The following is a 27,802-nucleotide window of genomic DNA, read 5'->3' on the forward strand; positions in this document are numbered from 1 at the left end:
AAAGAACAAGGGCAGGAGAGCAGGAATGAGAAAGGGAAAGTAGGAGAGAAAGTTATCATGGCTGAAAGAAGAGCAACATGGAATGTCTAGAAACTTAGTTCCTTAAAGGGAATGCTAACACTGTCCCCCCCAAAACCTGTGTATATATGTATGTATACAGAAGGCAGATTTTGATCTCTTAGATAAGAAATTTTATTGTTACTGCTTGGCACATACTAAATCAAACATGAAGGTATTAAAGAGTCAACTACAATGAAATAGTTCTTATACAGAAGAGTCAGTAGATATAGATCTTATACAATGATATAAAAAAGAATATAAATAAATGAGGAGAGAAGCAGCATTATAATAAATAAATACATGTAGTGATTGAGGGGCAAAAGGAATCACTCGTAAGGACTGCTAAGGACTGTTTTACTCCTTATAGTAACAGGCAAGTCTCAGTCAGAACCTGGATTTTAGGGGAGTGGTATAATGACTCCAAAGAACCATTGATTCTGATCCTCGAAGACCATCAGGATCACAAGGCCTAGAGCAAGGGATTGTCTGTGGCTGCTCAGCCTTGATGTTGGGTCTTGCTTGGTGTCCTTTGAGGATGTTCCTAAATCAAAACGAAGAATTTTCAGGTCCGACAACACATGCCGCAGCCCTTCTGTTTTTTGCAGCAATTGCAGCAGTACAAGCAGATGTGGATGCTGGGTTCCCTCTTGGTCCTCAGCAGAAATCCCTGCAAAAAGAAGACAGCGGATGTCAGAGAGGGATTCTGGCCGGGGAAACTGGGAAGGGGAAGATATTAATAAAACACTGCATGCAGTGGCATAACTATATGTTACTGGGCCCCACAGCAAATTAATTTTAGGGCCCCCAACATATCCAGAGGTTGTCCTGTTTTTTCAATATTTATTGAAATTGTATATGAACTAGAGCCTCATGGGGCCCCTATACCTCCTGGGCCCCCCTGCAGCCGCAGGGTCTGCTTCCTCTATAGTTACGCCCCTGACTGCATGTTCTAAGTCAACTTCTGGGTCCAAACCTTGCCCTGCCATTAAGTACTGACTGTGGGTAATGTTATCTTCTAACGCTACTATTCCTCCTACTATCAGACTTGGACTCCCACACTCAACCTGTCCCGCTGCGCCCCCTAGGTTTCTAACCAAAACCTTAATTACAGATGGAAGAGAATTCACCAATGATAATGCTGATTACGTTCCATATGGAGATAATTGTGTAATTTTGGCTTCCATTGCGCCGTAGACATATGGGATATTACACTGAATGGGGATAAAGGGGATTTACTCACCAAGGCATCAGATTCCCCCCGCTGAGACTCAGAGATCAAGTGTTCGGGAGCCTTTATTTCGTTCTGTTAAAGGGAATAAAATATGACAATGTTAATATACAGATCTTCAGCTGATGTTGAAGCCCAGTATAAGAGGCTGCTGGGACTTGTAGTTCAACAAAAGCAGGAGGTACATTGTTGAGTTAAACTTTGGCTGACATTCCTTATAGTTAATTGAAGTTAAGTGGAGCTGGGAAGTGCAGAACTGTGGCTGTTTCTGCTTCTTAATCTTTTGATACCCCATCTCCTGGCCAAGAAGAGGCAACAGGAGAACCGTTTTTTACTTTGGACAGACTGGCTGTTCTCTGTAAAAATGTCTGTCAAAAATTCTGGCCCCAGGGTGCCATATGTACCCAGATGAACTGGTAATATGGTCAAAGTCAATTATCTTACTATAGCCAACATCCCACCATTGATCATCTCCCAACACCATCTGGCCTTACTATAAACTCTATCCCATGGTTAAAACCATTTAGCAGCTTAGGTAGATACAACATCCAATGTCAACAATCACCCAACTAGGAGTAAGTGTATCCCAGACGGGTTTGTGAGTAGTACTTACCCCACCAAGGGATGCACTGTGGCCCCTGCTGCAGATCATGGAGAGAAGGAGCATCAGGCAGCAGAGTAGGAGAGACTTCATGTTCTTGGTTGTCCAGGTGAATGGCTAATTCTGTCTCCTCTGCCCTCAGACAGACGTATTTATGGACAGTGCCTGGCTCAGGGGTCACTCAATAGGTCACACTGCTGATAAACCAAAGCGCCAGGGTGTCCTCCCTCCTTATCTCCCCTCCTCCTTATCTGCTTTGTTTATTCCTTTCTTACAGGCAATCCGAGTTCCAGTTATCCACACGGAAAAATCCAGAGTTAGGAAATATATAGATGTAACACCATACATAGTTACAGTATACTAAAATATGTCCAGTTTCCTATAGAGAGATATTTCTCTGGCAGTGTATCAGGGGGTGCCAGTCAGTAATGGGCACCACATAGGACATTGCTGTGGTTCATGAGCTGTAGATGTAACTTTTACATACAAACCATCTGGAATTTGCTGGTGTTTAAATAGGGGGCATCACTAAAGAGACCCTGAAACTGCTGGAGGGCCCAACAGGCATAGGGCCCCATAAGCATTTTACAGTTTACTGTGTACTGATGCTCTTCAGTCCATAGTCACTTTTGTGTTTGCAGGTAAGGGGAACAGGTGGTCAAGTCCACCTCCTTCCCAAGACACTAGTGATGTGCAGATGAAATATTTTTTAACCCATGCCAACCCTAAACTGTCCTAAAGCATCCAATTGCTTGACCTGGCCACAACATGGTGATTTATATAAGCATGTCCAGCACTCCTACAGTCTCAGACTGGAATAGTGCGGCACTGACAGAAATCCATGATGCCGGCATTGGGGTTTGTGACCAGGTAGGGGGACCTCCACGACTGGGTTGATGGACCCTTGAGGTGAAGGTCCATCATGATAGGGTGACAGCCCTCCAGTGGGTCTCCAATACAGTCCAACAATGAACATCCATCTCTGATGTCACCAGTATATAAATAACAGTGGTGCTGAGTATCTGTTGGGAGTTGGGACAGGACAGCGAAGGACTGGAATGGGCAAGTGGCAGTCAATGACCCATTGCAGGGGGCAACCAGTTGACCTGAACTGGGGTAAACCTATGGGTCTTGTGGGGTTTAGGACTACCTGTGCAACACTAGAAAGTACAGCACATTAGGTGGTTAGTGATGAGCGGATCGCAAAACTGTAAAAAAATGAGTGAAATGGCGAAAAAATTTGAAATATGCATTGAAGTCAATGGGTGTCAAATTTTTTTTTTTTACACGCAACAATTTTCCTTGCTCCAAATGCATTAAAGTTAATGAGCGTTTTTCTTATGGTAACTTTTTTGTCCAAATGCATTTAAGTCAATGAACGTTTTTCTTATGGCGACTTTTTGTTCAAATGCATTAAAGTCAATGGGAGTTTTTCCTTATGGCAACTTTTTTGTAAAAAATACATTTCATTCAATGAGCATTTTCCGTATGTCGACTTTTTTGTCCAAATACATTATCAATGGACTTTTTTCTTATGAGCGTTTTTTTCTCTGCAAATTTTTATGCGGAATTTTGCCACAAATCCATGGCTGGCGAATAAATTTGCTCATCACTATAAATGGAGGTTTCTATACTGAGGTGCTGCACCCACTGCCCACACTCCTTGGTATGGGCACTGGGGTCATTTCGTTCCTATGTTAGTAAATGAGCCCCAGAATGTTTTAATGATGAGGGAAAATAGGGGGCAAGGACTGAATGGAGACAGGAGGAAAGAAGGTTTTTTTGGACAGGCTGGTCTAATGTTTTCAGGTTGATCTTTCATTCATCTTGTGCAAAAGAACCGTTGATACAATAAGCCTGGGAGCCTAATATTTTCAACACAACTGTGATTCAGATTTTTTAATTCAATGTAATAAAGCAGAAAGTTCTGATCTGGAGACTTTGATCCCCAATAAAATTACATCTCTACCAAATATATGTGTTCAATGTCTTTAACTGAGGATATTGTTGGTGTGTTGGGGAGACAGTGTATAGTGACACAGTCAGGGCTGATTAACATCACAACAACAAAGACCTTTCCTGTAATAATCTCCCTGATAAGGAGCCGAGTCCCTGCCTCCGACCTGTGTGTTGGGCTGAAGTCCAGAAATTCTCGGCTCCCAGGTGTCGGTCACTGTCAGACCCAGGGGCGCCAGCCGAGATGAGGACATTAAACTGACCAAACTGGGGAGGGACCGGGGGAATTCCTGCTCTTTGTGCATATGGGACAAAAAGTATAGAGAAATTTCCCCAAAATATTTGTTTGCGAATTGCTCTTCCTGGCAAAGATAAAAGGGAGGGAAGTCACACAGAGAATCTGATAAGAAATTAAATGAGACATAGAACAAAAAATACAAAGTTTGAATCATGGAATATAAAATGACAAGCGATACAAATAAAATACATGTATTAAGTACAAATACACACAAACATGGATCCCTGTATTTGTGGTTTTTGGGCAAATTCCCATTTATAGAGAAGGTATTGTGTGTATCTGACCCATTGACTTTTAATATCAGCCCCAAGATTTCCCAAAAGCCAAAGGTTGTTTTTGTGCCAGAATAGAGCTTGTCCTTTGTACAAAGAAAGACTAGTGTGGTACAAAATGATTTACATATTTAAAGTGATCAAAACTCTCTTTTAATGGGGTAGAAATATGTGGGCTTTACCATACATACAGTAGGGGGACAATCAAGTAATATGGAGAGAGTAGGGAAAAATAGAGACATAAGGGCCAGATGGGCAGGTAGTGACAGTAAGTAACTTGTAGGGGTTTTTCTTTTAACGTGTAGTCCCTGGCCACCAATACTTTTTTTCTTAACTTGTGTGGGGGGAGGGGCTGACCACCAGTGATTTTTTTTTTAACTTCTAGGAAAGCCCTTAGCACCATTTTTTTTAGTGTTGCACAGAATCCACTTTTTTGGATTCTGCCAAACCCCTGAATCCTTTGTGAAAGATTTGGCCAAATACCGAACAAAATCCGAACCCTAATTTGCATATGGAAATCAATGAGGGGGTGGGAAAAAGAGAGCCATGCACAAAGAAATTTATTTTTTTTTACTTCTTTTTTTGTGAAGAAAACTCATATGATTTTAAGGATTCGGATTCGGTTCGGCCAGGCACAAGGATTCGGCCGAATCTGAATCCTGCTAAAAATGGCAGAATCCTGGCCAAATACCGAACCAAATCCTGGATTCGGTGCATCCCTAGTTTTTTTTAACTTGTAAGGAGGGGCCCTGGCCTCCAATGTTGTTTTTTTAACTTTTATTTGGGCCATTGACCAATGGTTCTTTTTAACTTGTAGGGGGGAACCTGGCCACTAGTGATGTGGAGGCCTCAGCCTCAGCAAACCCTTTGCGGGTCATGGACCTTACACTGTGGGCTTCCTGCTTCCTCTTTTACACTTCATAACCCCGCCCCTTTTGTGATGTCATTGGTCGGCCGGGCTATAAATAGAGAGCAGAATGTTGGTGCGGGGGGTTTGGGTCTGGTGGGGTGTAAGTTGAGTTTTTTCAACCCGTACATCACTACCGGCCACAATTGTGTTAGTGCTCTTGTCTATGTGGCTTTTTTACTGTGGTGTGAGTAGGGTAGGTAGGGTAAAAATGTTGCTTGATGCCAATGTTATTTATAGGGGAAAAACCACAAAAATATTGGAAGGCTGGTATTTTTTTCCAGAAAAGGAAACCACAGGTCTGGGGCAGATCCTGTGATGGGAGTGCGCAGGGGTCTGGGGCGGGGGCCTGCGGTGGGGGTGGGCGGAGTCCAGAAACTTTTATTGTACAGGACCCCGTGATTTCTGATGGGGGCCCTGAAGACAAGAGATGAGGTCACTAGGACAAGATGGGGAAAGTAGTGAAAGATGGAGACAGCAGTTTAGTCCAAGATGGTCCTAGTGGAGCAACATATGGACAGTAAGGCAAGAGATGAAGTCACTAGGATAAGATCACAGTAGGGCAAGATAGAGAAATTAAGACAATATGATCCCAACTGATAGGGACAATAAATTAAGAGGTGGGGCCACTAGGACAACATGATGACTAGGGCAAGATTGAACAAGTTGGGCAAGATGGAGAAATAAGGGGAAGATAGAGATAGCAGGACAAGATGGACCTAGTGGGGGAATATAAAATGATAACAGTAGAGCAAGATGAAGCCAGTAGGGCCAGGTGATAAAAGTACATTAGATAGAGAAGATACAACATTGTCTGTCCTCTTATCCTAATTGCCCTCCAAGATGGAGACAACAAGGTAAGATGCTTCCAGCCGGCCAAGAAAAGGACAATAAGGCAAGTGCAAGGTGTTGGCTAGAAGGGAACAGCAGAAAAAGAGACAGTTACTCCGCACAAAACATTTTTAAATTATAGTGGGGATGAAATGTGAGTGTTTAGATATAATCCATACAGATGCTGCACAATAACTCCTATAGTTATTCATCTTTGGCATCGGGTGAGAATGGTTGTCAGGATTCAAATCAGGCAGTGCTGGAAAAAAATTGTGATTTTTCAATTTATCATGTTTTCATAAAATTGGTCTCATTTATCCCAGTGCACTTTTTTTGGCAGGCAACTCTGGCACCCACCAACAGATGAGGACAGTCATGTGTCAGCGCTACATAAATAAAGCATGATAATAATTCTTCCTTATACCGGGGTTACCTGTGTAGTGTAACATTGGAACAATTTATAGTTTAATTAATATAGTTTAATGAATATAGTTTGTGTGATGTATTTAAGTTTATAACAGCACCACCTACTGGCCACAGCTAATAACATATTTGTCAGACATGTCAGCCCTTTAAGTACTTGTTACTCATGGGGTTATTTCTGGTCGGGCTTTTTGGGGCAAAAACTCGAATTCTTCAAGGAAAAGAAAAACTATAATTTTTTGAGATGTATTATACTCCGTTGCTGCAAAAAGCCTGTATCCGAAAATTCGGCATCTCAAACCTGTTGAGGTCCTGTATTAAGTCAATGGGACATGTCCCTATTCCAATTTAAAGATATTGTGGTCTGCGCTGGGTTTAGCCCGATCATCTGAAAACTTTTCGATTCAGGAGTCAAGTCCAAAAAAATCATACGATTCAGGTTTTCACTCGATTTTGCTGATGTAGCTAATAATAAATAAGGTAAAAATGTCTTTATTAAGTTCCTTGTTATACAGTTCTCTTTATAACTCAGCCTGCAGCCTTGTGCCTTTATATGGTCACAGAACAACCCTTCAGTGACTTCTAATATCCTTATAATTTACAGTAGGGGGTACATTATCCCTTATAATACATGAGTGATACTCAGAGTTCCCTGTATAACTCAGCCTGCAGCCTTGTGCCTTTATATGGTCACAGAACAACCCTTCAGTGACTTCTAATATCCTTATCATTTACAGTAGGGGGTACATTATCCCTTATTATACATAAGTGATACTCAGAGTTCCCTGTATAACTCAGCCTGCAGCCTTGTGCCTTTATATGGTCACAGAACAACCCCTCAGTGACTTCTAATATCCTTATCATTTACAGTAGGGGGTACATTATCCCTTATAATACATGAGTGATACTCAGAGTTCCCTGTATAACTCAGCCTGCAGCCTTGTGCCTTTATATGGTCACAGAACAACCCCTCAGTGACTTCTAATATCCTTATCATTTACAGTAGGGGGTACATTATCCCTTATAATACACGAGTGATACTCAGAGTTCCCTGTATAACTCAGCCTGCAGCCTTGTGCCTTTATATGGTCACAGAACAACCCCTCAGTGACTTCTAATATCCTTATCATTTACAGTAGGGGGTACATTATCCCTTATAATACACGAGTGATACTCAGAGTTCCCTGTATAACTCAGCCTGCAGCCTTGTGTCTTTATATGGTCACAGAACCCCTCAGTGACTTCTAATATCCTTATCATTTACAGTAGGGGGTACATTATCCCTTATAATACATGAGTGATACTTAGAGTTCCCTGTATAACTCAGCCTGCAGCCTTGTGCCTTTATATGGTCACAGAACAACCCCTCAGTGACTTCTAATATCCTTATCATTTACAGTAGGGGGTACATTATCCCTTATAATACACGAGTGATACTCAGAGTTCCCTGTATAACTCAGCCTGCAGCCTTGTGCCTTTATATGGTCACAGAACAACCCCTCAGTGACTTCTAATATCCTTATCATTTACAGTAGGGGGTACATTATCCCTTATAATACACGAGTGATACTCAGAGTTCCCTGTATAACTCAGCCTGCAGCCTTGTGCCTTTATATGGTCACAGAACCCCTCAGTGACTTCTAATATCCTTATCATTTACAGTAGGGGGTACATTATCCCTTATAATACACAAGTGTGCATTTTAGGTGCATTGTATGGGCTGCAGGGGGAGATGTTCATGTATAGGAGAATCTAATCCATTGGATCTGAGAGCTAAAGACATGGAAAAGTTCTTTAGTAACCTGCGTGTGGCCAAATAACTCCAGTATGTAGAGATATCTGTCTGTCTGTCTATGGCCTATGGCTCTCCAGCTTTCTCGTTTATCCCACCTCTCTCGTTGGTTGGCTGAATGCAGCAGTGTAGTTGAGTACAGCTAAAGACTGTTCATTTTGAGACCCCAATTTTATATTTCTTATTATTCTCTTGATGCCCAGTGTTCATAACCCAGGTGCCTCCCACGTGTTCCTCTCTCTCACAGTCATGAGGCTCATTTATAAACATTGGGAAAATTTGCCCCTGGGCAGTAACCCCTAGCAACCAATCAGTGATCAGCTTTCCTTCAGCCAGCAGCAGGTTGAACGCTGAAAGTAATCATCTGATTGGTTGCTAGTGTTTATAAATAACCCCCATGGTGTCCGTGTGTACTGAAAAATGGGTGAGGTTTGGGGTGGGTTGGAAGTACAATTGCGTGTTGCTTGGGTGAATGATCTCAAATCTCATATATGAGTCATGAATATGAGAAGGCGACATAGGGCTTCAGTAATAAATAAACGTCATTATGGCAAGAGCTGATATAATAGAGATTTCACATCTATTAGCAAATATATATATTTTTATTTTTACCTCTTAATCACACACACATAATATATCTAATCTAACACTTCAATAACTAAAATACACAGTCAATTTATAAAACCAAAACTGTTCTCTCTGCAAAAGCAAATAAAAAATAGGGATGCACCGAATTCACTATTCTGGATTTGGCCGAATCCCTGAATCCTTTGTGAAAGATTCGGCTTAATACCAAACCGAATCCTAATTTGCATATGCAAATTAGGGGCTGGGAAAGGAAAAAGTAGAAAAACGCATTTTACTTCTTATTTTGTGATGAAAAGTCATGTGATTTCCCACCCTGCCCCTAATTTGCATATGCAAATTAGGATTTGGTTTGGCCAGGCACAAGGGATCCTGCTGAAAAAGGCCGAATCGTGGATTTGGTGCATCCCTAAATAAAAACATTTGACATGTAACACAAACCAAGTTATAAATATAAAGGAGCGGCCGAGGCCACTGGTATGACAGAGAGAGTGTGAAATATAATAAATAAATATATTCAGATGGTGGGAAACAGTAATGGGCAAGACTATATCTTGTTCTGGGAGACGATGTCCAACCCCAATGGAAGATCCAAAGCTTGGCCTCCTCTGATCATGAGTTTGGACCTTTTCTCCAGCCAGACATTGTGCTCCTTGATTAGGTCCCTCCCCTCTGGATTCGTTTTGTTGATTAGGCCCCGCCCCTCTGGATTAGAAGGCGGAGTCTTTAGGTGAGACAGCATTTGCCGCAGCCCTTGAATTTGCAGCAGTTGCAGCAGTGGATGCAGATGGAGAGGTGGGAATGTCTCTTGCTCCTAATTAGAGGCTCCTGCAAGATAAAGATGGCAGTTATCAGAGAGAAGCTCTGGGATAGGAATGTGCAGTATTAGGCCAAGGATCCAAGTTGGGATCTCTATTTCTGATTGAGTTATAACAGCTCATTAAAGGGCATGTAAAGGCAAAAAAATAAAATCCAATTTTTACTTTCTTTAATGAAAAATAAACCTATCTCCAATATACTTTAATTAAAAAATGTGTATTGTTTTTATAAGAAATCTGACTGTATGCAGTGAAATTCTCCCTTCAATTACTGCTGTGGATAGGAATTTTCAGATGGTCCCTAACTGCTCTGCAGGGAAACAATCATACTTATGAACAGCAGGGGGAGCCCCCGCCTTACTTCCCAGCCATGCAGAACTCAAGCAGCTTTGTTTATGACGATCCCTAAGCAGCCCAGCCCACACTGAGCATGTGCAAAGTCTTAGTCTTGCAAAGATGTATAACAAAGTTACAAGATGGTGACCCCCTGTAGCCAACTTTGAAAGCATAAATTATTTGTTTGATTAGGCTTGTGGTGCAGTAAGTTCATGTTTATATTTAGTATACAAAATATAGCATTTCTAGCCTTATTCTATTTTAGACTTTACATGCCCTTTAAGGAACCATAATGATTGATTCGTCCGAATACTGAACCAAATCCTAATTTGCATATGCAAATTAGGGGTGGGAAGGGGAAACATTTTTTACTTGCATGTTTTGTGACAAAAAGTCATGCGATTTTCCTCCACGCCCCTAATTTGAATATGCAAATTAGTATTCGGATTCGGTTCAGCCGGGTGAATCCAAATCCTGCTGAAAAAGGCCCGAATCTTGGCTGAATCCTGGATTTGGTGCATCCCTAATTATTATACAGCAGACCCTGTGGCCCAAGCCCAACTCCCCCACCCCATAATACTACTGTATGATTGTGATGATAGACCCCTTTAAATGGGTTGCTCCCCTTTAAATTAACTTCTAATATGATGTAGCGGGAGATATTCTGAGGCAATTTGCAATTGGTTTTCATTTTTTATTATTTGTGTTTTTTCAGTTATTTAGCTTTTTATTCAGCAGCTCTCCTGATTGCAATTTCAGTCATCTGTTGCTAGGGTCCAACTTACCCAAGCAACCATGCCTTGATTGGAATAAGAGACTGGAATATGAATAGGAGAGGCCTGAATAGAAAGATGAGTAATAAAAAGTAACAATAACAATAAATGTGTAGCCTTACAGAGCATTTGTTTTAAGATGGGGTCAGTGACCCTCTGTTTGGAAGCTGGAAAGAGTCGGAAGAAAACTATAGAAAATAAATAATGAAGAACAATTGAAAAGTTGCTTAGAGTTGGCCATTGTATAACATACTAAAAGTTAATTTAAAGGTGAAGATAGTAAGATTCTGAGAGTTGCAGCATAACAAGACCAGAAGCAGAAGATTTCCATCCCTATAAAATGTAGTTTTCAGGGCCGGACTGGGAGGAAAAAGCAGCCCTGGCAAAAGTATCAAAGCAGCCCATGTATTCTCGCCAATGCAAAGCATGATATATATATTTTCAACCCCAAGGAATAGGGTGAACTAGAACTAGTGTTTATTAATAAATATTTTAAGAGCTCTATTTCTTGTACCAAGCAGGGTCCATTATCATATAATCACCAGCATTATTGTACACCCTAAATGCTTAAACTGACCCTTGCAACAAATATCTCACCCCAGTTTCTATCACAGCTATTCTGTGGATTGGATTCGTGGCCTAAGAGAGCTTAATCACCATGTGTCACAGTCCAAAATGTTATGTTTATATATTATCATCTAATTGTCTCTTAGATTGTTCCTGTGGCTACTCCCATTCCCCCATAAGTAATAAAAAAGCACTACGTTTTCCCCCAGGAATAGTAACCAATAAACATGTCTTCACAGAACCCAAACACACTTCCCACAGTAAATGCTGCCATACTGCGTGCCTGGCTGGAGCCCAACTGCCTGCAATTACCTGAGAAGTCGGGCAGATCTTATGCCAATGCCTATCTTTGGGTGCACACAGACACATTCGTTCGGTTCTATATTAACACAACTGGAAAAGCTTACTGGCCTTCTTCTGTGACCTTTCATCCCGTATATGCACTTCCCCTACACTTCCACTAGATGGTGAGGCATTTTCTGTTATTAGAACAGTGATTAGCATATCTCCAGTCTCTCCACCTCTGATGCCACTCTGTTCAAAGCAGGCTGTTTGTTCTATTATTCGGTTTGTTGATTGCCGAAGGTGTTAACCTCTGTTGTGGGGACAGTTCATTTACATATTAAAGGCGGGCTTAATTAGCATTTTTCGTCAAGCGGCCCATTTACATTTCAAAGCAAATGGCCCGTCGGGCATTTGCCCGAACCAGTAAATGGCCAGTCCGGGCCTGGTAGTTTTAGATAACAGTAAGGAGTTGGCTGTGGATGTCAGGATTTTGGTATGTTTATCTAGTTAACCTCAGCACCCTGATGATACTATAGGGTTGCCACCTCACCCCTCTAAAACCCTTTAAATCCACAGCCTCCATGGCTACTTAGCAATTCATTTAGATGTATGCTACAGACTGAACTGATTTATGTGCAGCCATGCAAATGAATTGCTAATTATCCATGGAGGCTGTGGATTCCATATGTGTTTGGTTTTAAAGGAGAACTAAACCCTCAAAAGGAATGTTGCTAAAAATGGCATATTTTATATAGTGAACTTATTGCACGAGGCTAAAGTTTCAGCTTGTCAATAGCAGCAATGATCCAGGACTTCAAACTTGTCACAGGGGGTCACCATCTTGGAAAGTGTCTGTGACACTCACATGCTCAGTGGGCTCTGATTGGCTGTTGAGAAGCTAAGCTTAGGGCTCGTCACTAATTATCCAGCAGAAAATGAGCTTCCCCTGTAATATAAGCTGATGCTACAGGTTTGCTGATTATTAAATTCTGATGCTAATTGCACTGGTTTCTGTGCTGCCATGTAGTAATTATGTGTAGTAATTACTAATCAGCCTTATATTGTGACATTTCTATTCTATGTGTACTGTATATTGTGAGTGGGTCCCTAAGCTCAGTAAGTGACAGCAGCACAGAGCATGTGCAGTGAATCAGCAGAAAAGAAGATGGGGAGCTACTGGGGCATCTTTGGAGACACAGATCTTTACTGCTAAAGGGCTGTGGTTGCCTTGGGCTGGTACAGAAGCACAAAACATAATATATAATATTTCTAGCTACTTCTTTAGTTAAGCTTTAGTTCTCCTTTAAACGAGTGAGGTGGCAACCCTATGATACTGGGGGCCAATGCCCCTCTGCTTGAAATTAAAGTCTGACCCAGCAGACATTCTACGAGAGTAAGAGGAGATTTACTCACCAGAACATTGGATTCCTCCATTGCTGTTTCAGAGATCTGGTTTCCCGACACCCTGATTTCATTCTGTTAAAGAAAACACACGTCTATAAATTTCTATAGAATGGGAGAGAGAATGTGAGTGAGTCAGGCTGTATTTGTTGCCCCGAAGTCTTTGTGGCCAGGACTTACCCCAGAGAGGGAGGCGCTGTGGCCCCTGTAGCAGATCAGGGAGAGGAGGAGCAGCAGGCAGCAGATTGGGGTTGATTTCATGATCCTGAAGTGCCTATGACTCTCTGTTGAACTGGCGAATGCGACTCCAGAGCTGATTGTATCTCACCTGCCCTCAGACACACGTATTTATAGGCAGCTCCCGGGTCACTCAGTAGGTCACATTGCTGATAATCCCATGCGCCAGGCTGTCTTCCCTCCTTATTATCTGTTTGTTTATCACACAGGCAATGTGAATTCCTGATATCTACTGAAAAATCATAAATCCAGATTTGGGAAATTTGTAGAAGTGATTACATAGTGCCAGGAGTCTTATGGACTCTCACATTACAGCATCCAAAGTGATGAATTAATGCAGTATCCCTTTATAATACAGGTATGGGACCTATTATCCAAAATGCTCGGGACCTTGGGTTTTTTGGATAACGGGTCTTTCCGCAATTTAGATCTTCATACATTAAAGTTACTAGAAAAACATGTAAACATTAAATAAACCCAATAGGCTGGTTTTGCTTCCAATAAGGATTAATTATATCTTAGTTGGGATCAAGTACAATCTACTGTTTTATTATTACAGAGAAAAAGGAAATACTTTTTAAAATTAATTATTTGATTATAATGGAGTCTATGGGAGACGGCCTTTCCATATTTCAGAACTTTCTGGATAACGGGTTTCTGGATAATGGATCACATTTCTGTAATTGCAATTAAGTTAACTTTTAGTATGATATAGAATGGCAAATTCTAAACAACTTTTCAATTGGCCTTCATTTTTTCTGTTTGGATAATTTGCCTTCTTCTTTTGGCTCTTTCTAGCTTTCAAATGGGGTCACTGACCCCATCAAACAAAATAAATGTTCTATAAGGCTACAAATGTATTGTTATTGCTACTTTTTGTTACTTATCTTTCTTTTCAAGCCTCTCCTATTTATATTCCAGTCTCTTATTCACATCAATGCATGGTTGCTAGGGGAATTTGGACCCTATTGACCAGACTGCTGAAATTGCAAACTGGAGAGCTGCTGAATAAAAAGCTAAATAACTCAAAACCCACAAATAAATAAAATTAAAAAACAATTACAAATCGTACTAAAAAGTTACTTTAAAGGTGAACAACCCATTTAACTTCCCATGTTTGGTTAGGGCCCCCCATTAGCTCATCCCAAAGTTACAGATATATGAAAACTTTGCAGTATCTCCAGTTCATTCATAGTCCCAAGAATAACTAGGGTTCATCCCAAATATCATTGCTATTAACCTTTAAGGTGGGCACCTATATGTATCTAGGAGAGCAAATAGGCATTCTCCAAATCTCACCTTAAGTGGCCTTGGTGGAGGTGGAGTTCTTCTTCCATTTCTTCAGGCCCATGTAGAGGGATCACCTTAGTTTGGTAATTCACTCCAGTGAGATTGTCTGCTCACCGGACACACATCAGACAATATTCCATTGTCAATCATTGTAGGAACCAGTTTAGTCATTGTAGGAACCAGTTCAGTCATTGGAGGAACCAGTTCATCAGTCATTGTAGGAACCAGTTCAGTCATTGGAGGAACCAGTTCAGTAATTGTAGGAAGCAGTTCAGTCATTGTAGGAAGCAGTTCAGTCATTGTAGGAACCAGTTCAGTCATTGGAGGAACCAGTTCAGTCACTGGAGGAACCAGTTCAGTCATTGTAGGAACCAGTTCATTCATTGTAGGAACCAGTTCAGTCCTGGAGGAACCAGTTCAGTCATTGTAGGAACCAGTTCAGTCATTGTAGGAACCAGTTCAGTCACTGGAGGAACCAGTTCAGTCATTGTAGGAACCAGTTCAGTAACTGGAGGAACCAGTTCCTCCAAATCAACCTTGATCTCCAAGCTTTATCCAGCCTATAGTTGTATGATAGGCAGGGCTCCCATCAACGTTTAGTTGTAGTCCAATTCAATTAAATGGATTGGGGTTGTTTGTAAACATAAAATAAAATGAAATAACCCCCTCTCAGGACTAAAATTCTCTGTGTGCCCTTAAGCAGTCCCAGTTGTCCATCTCCGATGACCAGTGTGAAAACTCAAGGGTACAAACTGGTAAATGTGTCATTGGCCTGTGCTTGTATATCTTGGAGGAAGAAGGCAGAAGGAGTAACAAAGCCCCCATTAATATTGCAGTACCAGTGAGACCTTTAGGTACCACTGAGTTGTTGGATGACATTGAGTTTGACCGCATATAACCTCCATCTTACCACCCACCCCCCCAAGCAATATCATCATGGGTGCTGCTCTCTGATAGGATACTGGAATTTTGTGGTGGCCCAGCAGCCTGATGACTTTATTTCAACAAACAAACATTGTACAGAATACTAGGACAGTCCATAAAGTGCTGATTAATGTCTGAATAACAAAGCCCCTTGCTGGAATAGGCTCCCTGGAGAGGTGCCGGGTTCCTCCCTCTGACCTGTGTGTTGGGCTGAAGTCCAGACCTTCCAGTCAGCCACTGGCAGACCCAGAGGCGCCAACTGAGACGAGGACATCAACCGACCTCACTCCAAAGGGGAGGGAGAAATATTTCAGTCCTTGGAGACTTGTTTGACAACAAACAAAGTGCTGACCGAGACTTCAAAACATAATGTATATATGGCAATTTATTCCACAAAGGTGGTAAAATGTTAAAAAGACAACACTTTGTATATCTCATTAGCATCTGCCTAATACTGACACTTGACTCAATCTCCAAACAACCAGAGAGCTGATCAATTTGGGCAAGTGTTTATAGAACTATGTACTCCTCAGTCTTTTCAGATGAATAGGAGGCCCCGGAAGATGAATTTCCTGAAGTCCACATAACGGGCCTTGAAGGCCCTATTCGCAGGCTGTTGAGATAATCGCCTGAAAAGACCTTTTTACTATCTCCAGTCAGAAGTTCTAATCTTTGTAAATAATATATAACAAGTACCAGCACGCCCACTTTCTGTGGATAGTCTCTCATTTATGGTGGGTGATGTTCTAATAGTTGCTCTCTCTGTTTATTGCTGATTGATACTACCAGAGGTACCCTCAGACATCCAATGTCTAGAGATTCTAATTAGTTTATCCAGAACACCATAGATTTGCCGCCATAACTCAACACCACCGTCTGATATCTCACAACCCCTGTCTAACCATGATTGCGAATGCTCAGTCATTTGGAATTGTAGTCTACACAATTATCTGAAAAACCAAAGCATCATGGCACAAAACCACAACAGGTAGAAAGATGTTGGATGACTGGGTTGGTATTGTGGCTAGAGCCTATGGCTACTTTCCTAAGGCAAGTTATGGAGGGAGAATACCAGGAAGTACTTCAAGAAAAAGTTATGGTATTTGTGTTTTGAAGGCGATAGTCCTCTTGGCAGAGCAGAAAAAAAAACCCAGGGCCTCAACCAGAGAAAGGATCTTTGTGGGTATGTGTCAAAGTGCATATCATATCTCTTTAATACTTCGATGATGATTATAGTATAGGTATGGGACCTAGTATCCAGAATGCTCAGGACCTGGGGTTTTACATTTAACGTATCTTTCCATAATTTGTATCTTAAGTCTACTAGAAAATCATGTAAACATGAAATAAGCCCAATAGGCTGGTTTTGCTTCCAATAAGGATTAATTATATCTTAGTTTGGGATCAAGTACAAGCGACTGTTTTATTATTACAGAGAACAAGGAAATAGTTTTTAAAAATGTGGATTATTTGATTATAATGGAGTCTTTTGCAAACGGCCTTTCTGTAATTTGGAGCTTTCCGGATAATGGGTTTCTGGATAACGTATTCCTTAACTGTACAGATTTAGTACTAGATAGTTGTTGTACTAGTTTCCTATCTATTATCTAAGCCAGTGGCCTCCAACCAGTGGATCATGAGCAACATGTTACTCACCAACCCCTTGGATGTTCCTCCCAGTGGCCTCAAGGCAGGAGCTTATTTTTGAATTCCAGGCTTGAGGGACAATTTTGGTTGCATAAAAACCAGATGTACTGTAAAACAGTCTCTTATAGGCTAACAGTCCATGTGACTACTAATAGTCAATCACAGTCCATAATTGGCACCCCCGTGAACTTTTTGCATACTTATGTTGCTCTCCAACTTTTATTTACCTTTGAATGCGGCTCACGGGAAAAAAAAGCCTGATTTAAGCAATATTTGATGTGTATCTGAGGGTATTTATCAAATGAATGTTCTCTACATATTGGAAGATCATAATAGCTATTAACCAATATGGCTGCCTCCAATAGAAAAAGGTGTGTGTGCCTTTAAGCCTAATGGGGAACAGGTTTGTACTGTTACAGGTTTAAAGGGAAAAATTTGTTTTTTGACACAAGCTTTTTACACAGATTGCCCAGGTTAAGGGCGTAACTACAGAGGAAGCAGACCCTGCGGCTGCAGTGGTCCCAGGAGGTACAGGAGCCCCATGAGGCCCACATTAATGAACAATTTCAACATATATTGATAAAACAGTTCAACCTCTGTATATGTTGGGGGCCCTCAAATTAATTTACAGTAGGGCCCAGTAACATCTTTTTAAGACACTGCCCAGATTGAAAGGAAGCCATTCCGTGCAATTCCTCTCCTGTTGAGTTCACGGCAGCCATGTTCGCCTGAGCGATTTTCTACCTGTATTCGCCTGCATTTGGTGGCGAAAAAAGAAATCGGAAACTTCATGGCTTTCTACGCACCACCCACTATGGCAAGCAGAGAGACTTCATGTCCCAGAATCCTTCACTCCACAATGGAACAAGGCGAGGGAGAGATTGGATGATTCCAGTATAGAGCAAGATATAATGGTTGGATGGCTTTAGCCAGCGCTACTTAAATTTTCCATAGAAACAATGGGTTTGTGGCGTTTTGTACATGAGAATCAATAAATCAGCACATAGTACAGCAAGCAGTTATGAATGGACTGCACGTCAGAGAGGAGGGCTTGTGTATTCCCCGGCTCTTGTCATTTCCCAGCGATTTCAACATGTTGTGACAGAGAAAGGAGACAGAGGTAAAGTTCAAACACAGCAAACAGCAGTGGCGCCGCTAGTAGCCGGGGCGTCAGGGAGACTGGCCAGTGCCTGGGACACAGAGGAGAGGGACACTGGACAAGGACCTTAGGGCTTTTTAACCCTCACTCCTGATAAAGGTTATGTATAAAAAACACACACAAATATGTGTACGGAAAGTAGAAGTACGTATTGCCATAGCAAACACTGCATTACATTGTCCAAATGTCTATCCATCTATCTACCTACCAATCATCTATCAATCCTGTATAGCTATCATTATCTATCTATCTATCTATCTATCTATCTATCTATCTATCTATCTATCTATCTATCTATATATCATTATCTATCATCTATCTATCTATCTATATATCATTATCTATCTATCATTATCTATCTATCAATCTATCATTATCTATCTATCATTATCTATCTATCAATCTATCATTATCTATCTATCATTATCTATCTATCAATCTATCATTATCTATCTATCAATCTATCATTATCTATCTATCATTATCTATCTATCAATCTATCATTATCTATCTATCATTATCTATCTATCTATCTATCATTATCTATCATTATCTATCATCTATCATTATCTATCATTATCTATCTATCTATCATTATCTATCTATCATCTATCTATCTTTATCTATCATTATCTATCAATCAATCTATCTATCATTATCTATCTATCATTATCTATCTATCATCTATCAATCTATCTATCTTTATCTATCAATCAATCTATCTATCATTATCTATCTATCATTATCTATCTATCTATCATTATCTATCTATCTATATCTATCTATCTATCTATCTATCATTATCTATCTATCTATCATTATCTATCTATCTATCTATCATTATCTATCTATCATTATCTATCTATCATTATCTATCTATCTATCTATCTATCTATCTATCTATCTATCTATCTATCTATCTATCATTATCTATCTATCTATCATTATCTATCTATCTATCTATCATTATCTATCTATCATTATCTATCTATCTATCTATCTATCTATCTATCTATCATTATCTATCTATCTATCTATCATTATCTATCTATCTATCTATCATTATCTATCTATCTATCATTATCTATCTATCATTATCTATCTATCTATCATCTATCATCTATCTATCATCTATCTATCATTATCTATCTATCAATCTATCATTATCTATCTATCATTATCTATCTATCAATCTATCATTATCTATCTATCAATCTATCATTATCTATCTATCTATCATTATCTATCATCTATCTATCTATCATTATCTATCTATCTATCATTATCTATCATTATCTATCTATCTATCATTATCTATCTATCTATCTATCATTATCAATCATTATCTATCTATCATTATCTATATATCATTATATCTATCTATCTATCTATCCATCTATCATTATCCATCTATCATTATCCATCTATCATTATCTGTCATTATCCATCTATCATTATCTATCCATCATTATCCATCTATCATTATCTATCTATCATTATCTATCTATCTATCATTATCTATCTATCATTATCTATCTATCTATCATTATCTATCTATCTATCTATCTATCATTATCAATCATTATCTATCTATCTATCTATCTATCATTATATCTATCATTATATCTATCATTATCCATCTATCATTATCCATCTATCATTATCCATCTATCATTATCTGTCATTATCCATCTATCATTATCCATCTATCATTATCTGTCATTATCCATCTATCATTATCCATCTATCATTATCTATCTATCATATCTATCTATCTATCATTATCTATCTATCTATCTATCTATCATTATCTATCTATCTATCTATCTATCTATCTATCTATCTATCTATCATTATCAATCATTATCTATCTATCTATCTATCTATCTATCATTATCTATCTATCATTATATCTATCTATCTATCCATCTATCATTATCCATCTATCATTATCCATCTATCATTATCTGTCATTATCCATCTATCATTATCTATCTATCATTATCTATCTATCATTATCTATCTATCTATCATTATCTATCTATGTATCTATCATTATCAATCATTATCTATCTATCTATCTATCATTATCTATCTATCATTATATCTATCTATCTATCATTATATCTATCTATCATTATCCATCTATCATTATCCATCTATCATTATCCATCTATCATTATCCATCTATCATTATCCATCTATCATTATCCATCTATCATTATCCATCTATCATTATCTGTCATTATCTATCTATCATTATCTATCTATCATTATCTATCTATCTATCATTATCTATCATTATCTATCTATCATATCTATCTATCTATCGATCTCTATCTATCTCTCTATCCAGTCTATCTATCTACATTCATCTGGCAGTCTGACTGTTTTGGTCTGACTATGTGGCAGATGCCAGGAGAGCACGACCAGCCTACACTACTACAATAAATGGAGATGGTAATATTTAGTGGAGGAGGAATGATGTCCAGGGGCTGATTTCTATGGTTTTGGGCCAGGTCCTGGTTCAGCTGAAAGCAAAGTTTAAGGTTAGAGCACAGTGACATTATTGACTATTCTGCTCTTCCCACTTTGTGGCAACAATTTAGTTTCAGCACTATAATAACCCCCTCATGTGCATATTCAAGTCTATACAGAATAGGTTTGCTGAGATTAGGGTGGAAGAACCTGACTGCACAAAGCCCTTACCCCCCCCCCCAACCAAATGGAACCCCCAGTGTGATCCAGGCCCAATCCCCAACCTCATTGATATTTCTTGACTGAATGGGAGCAACTGCCACAAACAATGTCCCAGCATCTAGTGGAAGGGCACGAGGAGGAGCAGCTTTAGAAGAATACCCTTGGTTTGGGAATGAGACTATAATATGGTTTGTTTAACAAATCACATGCCTGGTGGGAGAACCAATCAAAAGGGCCACAAAGCTTGTATGGGTATAGGAACCATACAGTCAGATTTACTTCTCCCCACTCTCCTTGGGGCGGTCTTTCTCATCAGTTCCTTCCTGGAATATTCTATGATCAATCTCACTGCAACCAGACCAACAGCCACACACTGTCATACCAAAACAAAGGTATTCAAACTCCCTTGTACCTACTCCTTGCAGAATCCTCCAAAGGAGCCTTCTCGTCCCTGTGCTAAAAAACTAAGTAAGCTTCATCAGAAAGGTCTATATAAATATACCAGTAAGGCCTAAAAGTAATGTTGCTCTGAGTCCCCTGTCAAAAGAAACACAGCATTTCTTTCCTTCTATTGTGTACTCATGGGCTTCTGTATCAGACTTCCTGTTTTCAGCTTAAACCTCCAGGGCTAGGGCTTGAGCATGCTCAGTTTGCTCCTCTCTCCCTCCCTTTCCTGCTGTAATCTGAGCCTAGCGCTATGAGACTCAGGCAGGAAATGATGTCACAGCAAGCTAATATGGCAGCTGCTATCCTAAATAAACAGAGAGCTACTAGAGCGGTTTACTTAGGTATGGTAAAACATTCTTCAGAATAAATATAGTGTTATAGCTTGCACTATCGATTGCCAATAAACTGCTTTGGTAGCTTTCCTTCTCCTGTAAAGGGTCTATAACACTACATATATATTTGTATATTAAAGTGCCATCCCTCGTGGTAGGTGTAGAAGTCAGCGTTTTTAGAGGTAACCTATTGGGTCCATTTCCCCTTTAATAATTCATATTATACTGCAAAACCCGTGTCCGATGAATCAATATCATGCAAATAAAAACAAGCGAGACGGACGTGTTTAAATAAAAGTGTTTTATCACCTTTAAACGTGTTATTTACATTGTTACACGTCATCCAGTGAACAAAAGAACCCCCCCCCCCCAAAAAAAAGTATTTTCCCCATGGCAGTTGTGTTTAATGAAGGTACAGGAGGTTGCTAAAAGTCGGCGGTGTTGTCCTTACGAGCCATAAAGGCAATAACAAAAATGTTTTGGCATGATGGCATTCCAACATCCTCACAACAGAACTTCATCTCATCCAGAGTCTTATAAACCATAGGAAAACATCCTACATAAAAATACTGCTACCTGCTCAGGGGTGGAAGAAGTCGGATAAGGAGACGCGAGTGATAAATACTACCTACTTAGTGGCATGTGGGAGTCTGATATTCCACCATTCGGCCTCTAGTCTGAGGTTATATAGTAACAGGGGTCTTGTAACCCAAAGCAACGCCCTTCCCTTTCTATTATAGTCAATCAGGTAAAGCTAACCAATCCCAGTAAGATCTGCTCACACCAACAAGCAAATCACAGCCCAATTTGATCTTTTTTGAATTTCAAAACTTCCCCAATAGATACTTGGTTGGACAGTCAATTGATTGAGACCCACACATGGGCCAACAGGGTCTGAAAGGTTAGTTTTATTGGCCAATGTTTGACCATCCTAATAAATATATACGACCTCCTACTAAAAGCCTGACCAAACTGAATTACAGGCAGATTAAGAGAAGGCTGAAAAGGGATTATTTTGGACATTAGGCCCGCCATTTTTTTTTGATAAATAGGCTTTAGTCATGAGCTAAAATGCTCAATGGTAGAATGTATAGATTACAATGAAAAAAACAATCCTAAGGGCCAGACGATGACACATCAGAGTAGCAGAATTGTCTTATAAAAGCTCTGTTTGACATCACATTTTTGTTCTTTTTCGTGTGGAAATGGTCTCCAATACGGCAGATTAAGGCCATCCACGTACCCCCCTGTGTAATAAAAAGGCACAAAGTTTGCCCAAGTGCAACAACCCAGCAACCAGTAGGATATTTGCTTTTAACCAGTAAGGTTCAGGGCACATCGGCAGATTTGGGGAGATTAGTCTCCAAATCTCTTCTTCGGGGCGACTAATCTCCCCGAACTGCCTCCCCCCCCGGCTAAAATGTAAATCGCCAGCGGGATGGCACTCTGATCGATTAGTTTTCCAAAGTCGCCTGAAGTTTCCTCGTGAGGAAAATGAATCGCTCCAAGTGCCATCCCATGGGTGATTTACATCCTAGCCGGGGGTGAGGCAGTTTGTGGAGATTAGTCGCCCCGAAGAATCTCCCCGAATCTGCCTGTGTGCCCTGACACTAAATGCTCCTTGGTGATTGACTGATGTAGGTAATAAGACTTGTAGAAAACGTTGCACCTTTTGTTCCATAACCCAGTTTATCTACATTCAGATTTACAGAAACATCCTACCATGATTAAGATCTATCTATAAGGAGCAAATGACGACAGTCACAAAAAGAAAACACAGAAAAACGTTGTTTGATATCAACGTGTCCATTAGGTAGCCTTGGCTCGTCACTAGAGAATAACAAAACTACTTCAAAATCTCCTAAACTACAATATAAAAGTTATTCAGGAGGTAGGTCCAACCCACAGTCCTACAGCTCCTGGACGTTGCACTACAGTTGGATACGGATCCTATAATCCAGGGGTCCACAACCTTTTTTTACCCGTGATGTAAAAAGAGTTGGGGAGCAACACAAGCATAAAAACGGTTCACAGGTGGTACCAAATAAGGGCCGTGATTGGCTACTGGTAGTCCCAATGTGGACTGGCAGCCTACAGGAGACTCTGTTTGGCAGTACAGCTGGTTTTTATGCAACTAAAACTTGCCTCCAAGCCTGGAATTCAAAAATAAGCTCCTGCTTTGAGGCCACTGGGAGCAACATCCAAGGCGTTGGAGAGCAACATGGTGCTCATGAGCCACTGGTTTGGGATCACGGCTATAATCCTATAGCAGAATTATTTGTTCCATTAAAGGAGAAGGAATAGCATTTTACAATTTCCGGCTATTTCGTTCTACTGCGCATGTGTCTGCCCTGGGAAATTTGAAAACCAAATTAGCCGGAAGGGGATCTCTCGGTGGAGCTCACTAGAAGAACCCCACGGAGAGATCCTCTTCCTGCTTCTTTGGTTTTCAGATTTTCTGCTGATAGAAACACCGTCCCGGGGGGTCAGGTAAGTAAAAGTAGTCACTTGGGGGTGCGTAACTTTTGGCACCCCAATAGTAAAACGATATTCCTTCTCCTTTAATGATAGCAGGTGACACTGTTGGATGTCAAAGCTGTTACTGCCTCTCCCCGATGGCTACATATAATAAACCTTAAGGAAATAACCATAACAAATGACTAAATCAAAGTGAAAATACTTTATATACACTTATAAAGAGCACCAAAAACTTAACAACGTTCTGAAGTGCACCCTAAGGCCATCAGCAGCCATGTTTCCCTGCCACCGTATGTGCATTTATGGGCCACAAACTGCCGTCATGAGTGATGACAAGTGGTTTCTACTTATCCAAATAGCAGGTGGCATTGAGAGGGATCTATCTGAAATACACTGGCCGAGAAGCTTTACATGTGCCATTGCCCTAAAGACAAGCGTGGCCGCCTCTAAAAAAAAAAATCTCTTTGCGCAGAGTGAATTAGAAGGCATCAAGCAAACATTTTTTTTGGGGTTACAGATCCTTTAAAGGGCAACTCAATCCCTGGTGTAAAGTGAAGCCTTAAGAGAATAGAAAATATACCCAACTTTATGTAGCACATAATGGGCGCTGGAGTGGTTACATCCATGCAAGTTATTGGGTCTCAGGGTAATACAAGGTTTATGGTCAGTATCATGGTCAGTACTGATTAATAGTAAAAAGGACTACTGTGATTTCAGACATAAACCTTTATAAGATAAGTTTAAAATAATAGAATGTAAAATGAATGAGGGAGCTATTCTAAGAACTTTTGCACTGTACATTATTTTTTAATTTCAAGATATTAAAGGATACATGTACAGTTAATATGAATGACTTTCTTTACAACAGCGCCACCTGCTGGTCATTTTCCCACCAGTCTGTCCACCAAGTAGTCAAGGAAGTTTTCAGGAGAAAGAAAGAAAGAAAGAAGCTGCTCTGATGTTCTTCTGCTTAGGAAAGATGTGAGAAAGGTTTCTAATTATTTTCCTAACCAGAAGAACATCAGAGCAGCCTCTTTCTTTCTCCTGACAACTTCCTTGACTACTTGGTGGTCAGACTGGTGGGAAAATGACCAGCAGGTGGAGCTGTTGTAACAAAATTCATTCATATTAACAGTACATGTATCCTTTAATATCTTGAAATGGAAAAAAAAAAAAATGAATGTATGATGCAAAAGTGCTTAGAATAGCCCCCTCGTCAATTTTACACTCTTATTTTAAAGGTTTACTTATCCTTTGATAATGCCCCATGGACACCCAGAGAATTAGCAACCCTTTATGTTGCTAGGCCATGTCCATTTAGGCTTCATGGGAAGGGTTATGACTCAGCTATAGGTTGTACGTCATAAGAAAATTGTGGCAGCATGGATAAGTGCCAAATACAATAAAAAAAATACATTAACCTCTTATTATTTAAACATACAAAGGTAAAACAACTGGAGGTATAATTGGCCTTTAAATGAGAACTAAACCATTAAAGTGAATAGGGCTAAAAATGCAATGTTTTATATACCAGCCTAAAGTTTGAGCTTGTCAATAGCAGCAATGATCCAGGACTTCAAACTTGTCACAGGGGGTCACCATCTTGGAAAGTGTCTGTGACACTCACATGCTCAGTGGGCTCTGATTGGCTGTTGAGAAGCTAAGCTTAGGGCTCGTCACTAATTATCCAGCAGAAAATGAGCTTCCCTGGCTGTAATATAAGCTGATGCTACAGGTTTGCTGATTATTAAATTCTGATGCTAATTGCACTGGTTTCTGTGCTGCCATGTAGTAATTATCTGTATTAATTACTAATCAGCCTTATATTGTGACATTTCTATTCTATGTGTACTGTATATTGTGAGTGGGTCCCTAAGCTCAGTAAGTGACAGCAGCACAGAGCATGTGCAGTGAATCAGCAGAAAAGAAGATGGGGAGCTACTGGGGCATCTTTGGAGACACAGATCTTTACTGCTAAAGGGCTGTGGTTGCCTTGGGCTGGTACAGAAGCACAAAACATCATGTACAACATTTCTAGTCTACTTCTTTGTTAAAGGACAAGGAACGTTTAACTAGTCTCTCAGCTGTGCTAAACTTGTCCAGAACACATGACCAAACAAAAGGGCATGGATACAGGACAGGCTGGGTTAAAAAATGTCAATAACACCAAAAATGAAAACAATCATTTTCACTAAACATACTATTTATTCTAGCCTGAATATGTAAAAAAGCTTTGCTTTAAATAAAATAAAAAAAAAGCACATAGTTCAACACGGGCCCAATGATATTGTTTCCAAAATGCCTCCTGCCTATCTGTAATAAAGGGAAGTCGGAGTACTTTAAATCAGTTGTGGCGTTCTTAGGGTCAGGGCAGGCGCTGAGATTCGGGGCGATTAGTCGCCAGAATGTAAATCGCCGGCGGGATGGCACTTGGAGAGATTGGTTTTCCGAAGTCGCCCCAAATTAGGAAACTTCGGGCAACCGGAAAACGAAGCGCTCAGAGTGCCATCCAGCTGGTGATTTGCATTCTAGTTGGCGGGAGGCAGTTTGGGGGGGATTAGTTGACGCAAAGACGAGGAGATTTGTCGCTGGGCGACCCTAAAACAACCCTGTGAAATGGACTCCTCCTCATCTGTAAAACGGAGACACAGTGATTACAGTGATTGTTTTTCCTTTTTTTAAAACAATATAGGCAGAACACATTTTTAAACATTCTATCTTCTTTCTAATCCAAGCCCTCATCCACTTGTCCTACGGAGTTCAACTGAGACATATTTGTGAAGTGGGCCCAGTGAAAATACAGCTCCCTTTTATATACAAATATTGTGCATTCTAAACATGGGGACAATTATTTCACAAGTGCAGAATCGGTGACCATTCCAGGCGAATGTTATCACAACAATTTTATTTTGCTGGGCCTATGAGGACCCTTCAAGGATGCTCGGCAACACTGCTGCGCACCTATTTTAAATGGAGAGCATCACCAATAAATAAACATGGCCCTTGTGTTTCAGAGACCAGTTAGCACTTGCAGCCAATCAGGGGGATTTTAGCCTGCCCATCTCCTTAAAGGGGTGGTTCACCTTTAAAGGAGACCTGTCACCATAAAAAATAATTCCAAATCCTGTTTTATGTTGTGAGTCAAGCAACATAAACTTAATTTACACAAAAAAAAAAAAACGTAAATCTTGTTTCTTTTAGACTTCGAATTCACAATCACATGAAACAGGCAGCAGCCATTTTGTGGACACTGTTATTAAGGCAAGCTTTAGACCATGCCAAAATCTTGTTTATGCACCAAAATGGGGGACCTGATGCCCAAGCACTGGCTACTAAATTAAATGTTGGAGATTGCAGCGACATCTAGAAATTGCAGAATGGAAAGTAGGGATGCACCGAATCCACTGTTTTGGATTCGGCCGAACCCCCGAATACTTCTCGAAAGATTCAGCCGA

The 27,802-nt window shown here is 40.2% G+C and overlaps 2 protein-coding genes across 2 annotated transcripts; both read right to left on the reverse strand.

Annotated features, from left to right (window-relative positions):
* Nucleotides 1-168: 168 nt before the first annotated feature.
* Nucleotides 169-2,059, reverse strand: hamp2.L (hepcidin antimicrobial peptide 2 L homeolog). Its single transcript, XM_018226485.2, has 3 exons — nt 1,902-2,059; nt 1,301-1,363; nt 169-727 (listed from the first exon to the last, which is right to left on the reverse strand). The coding sequence occupies exons 1-3, from the start codon at nt 1,980-1,982 to the stop codon at nt 623-625; spliced, it is 249 nt and encodes an 82-aa protein (XP_018081974.1). The 5' UTR covers nt 1,983-2,059; the 3' UTR covers nt 169-622.
* A 7,258-nt stretch (nt 2,060-9,317) lies between these two features.
* LOC108696829 (hepcidin) lies at nt 9,318-14,845 on the reverse strand. Its single transcript, XM_018226486.2, has 4 exons — nt 14,670-14,845; nt 13,314-13,602; nt 13,146-13,208; nt 9,318-9,781 (listed from the first exon to the last, which is right to left on the reverse strand). Exons 2-4 carry the CDS (start codon nt 13,392-13,394, stop codon nt 9,680-9,682), a joined length of 246 nt encoding a protein of 81 aa, XP_018081975.1. The 5' UTR covers nt 13,395-13,602; nt 14,670-14,845; the 3' UTR covers nt 9,318-9,679.
* Nucleotides 14,846-27,802: the final 12,957 nt, after the last annotated feature.

This window comes from Xenopus laevis, chromosome 7L, assembly GCF_017654675.1.
Source record: "Xenopus laevis strain J_2021 chromosome 7L, Xenopus_laevis_v10.1, whole genome shotgun sequence".
Lineage (NCBI taxonomy): Eukaryota > Metazoa > Chordata > Amphibia > Anura > Pipidae > Xenopus > Xenopus laevis.

Bases quoted from the DNA above. Each gene is read 5' to 3' on its own strand.
- hamp2.L (XM_018226485.2), bottom strand. From the start codon at position 1,982: ATGAAGTCTCTCCTACTCTGCTGCCTGATGCTCCTTCTCTCCATGATC. The intron at 1,364-1,901 runs GTAAGTACTACT...TCCCTTTAACAG, and splicing joins ACAGTGCATCCCTTGGTGGG to AACGAAATAAAGGCTCCCGA. The intron at 728-1,300 runs GTGAGTAAATCC...TTCTTTTTGCAG, and splicing joins GGGGGGAATCTGATGCCTTG to GGATTTCTGCTGAGGACCAA.
- LOC108696829 (XM_018226486.2), bottom strand. From the start codon at position 13,394: ATGAAATCAACCCCAATCTGCTGCCTGCTGCTCCTCCTCTCCCTGATC. The intron at 13,209-13,313 runs GTAAGTCCTGGC...TTTCTTTAACAG, and splicing joins ACAGCGCCTCCCTCTCTGGG to AATGAAATCAGGGTGTCGGG. The intron at 9,782-13,145 runs GTGAGTAAATCT...TTTATCTTGCAG, and splicing joins TGGAGGAATCCAATGTTCTG to GAGCCTCTAATTAGGAGCAA.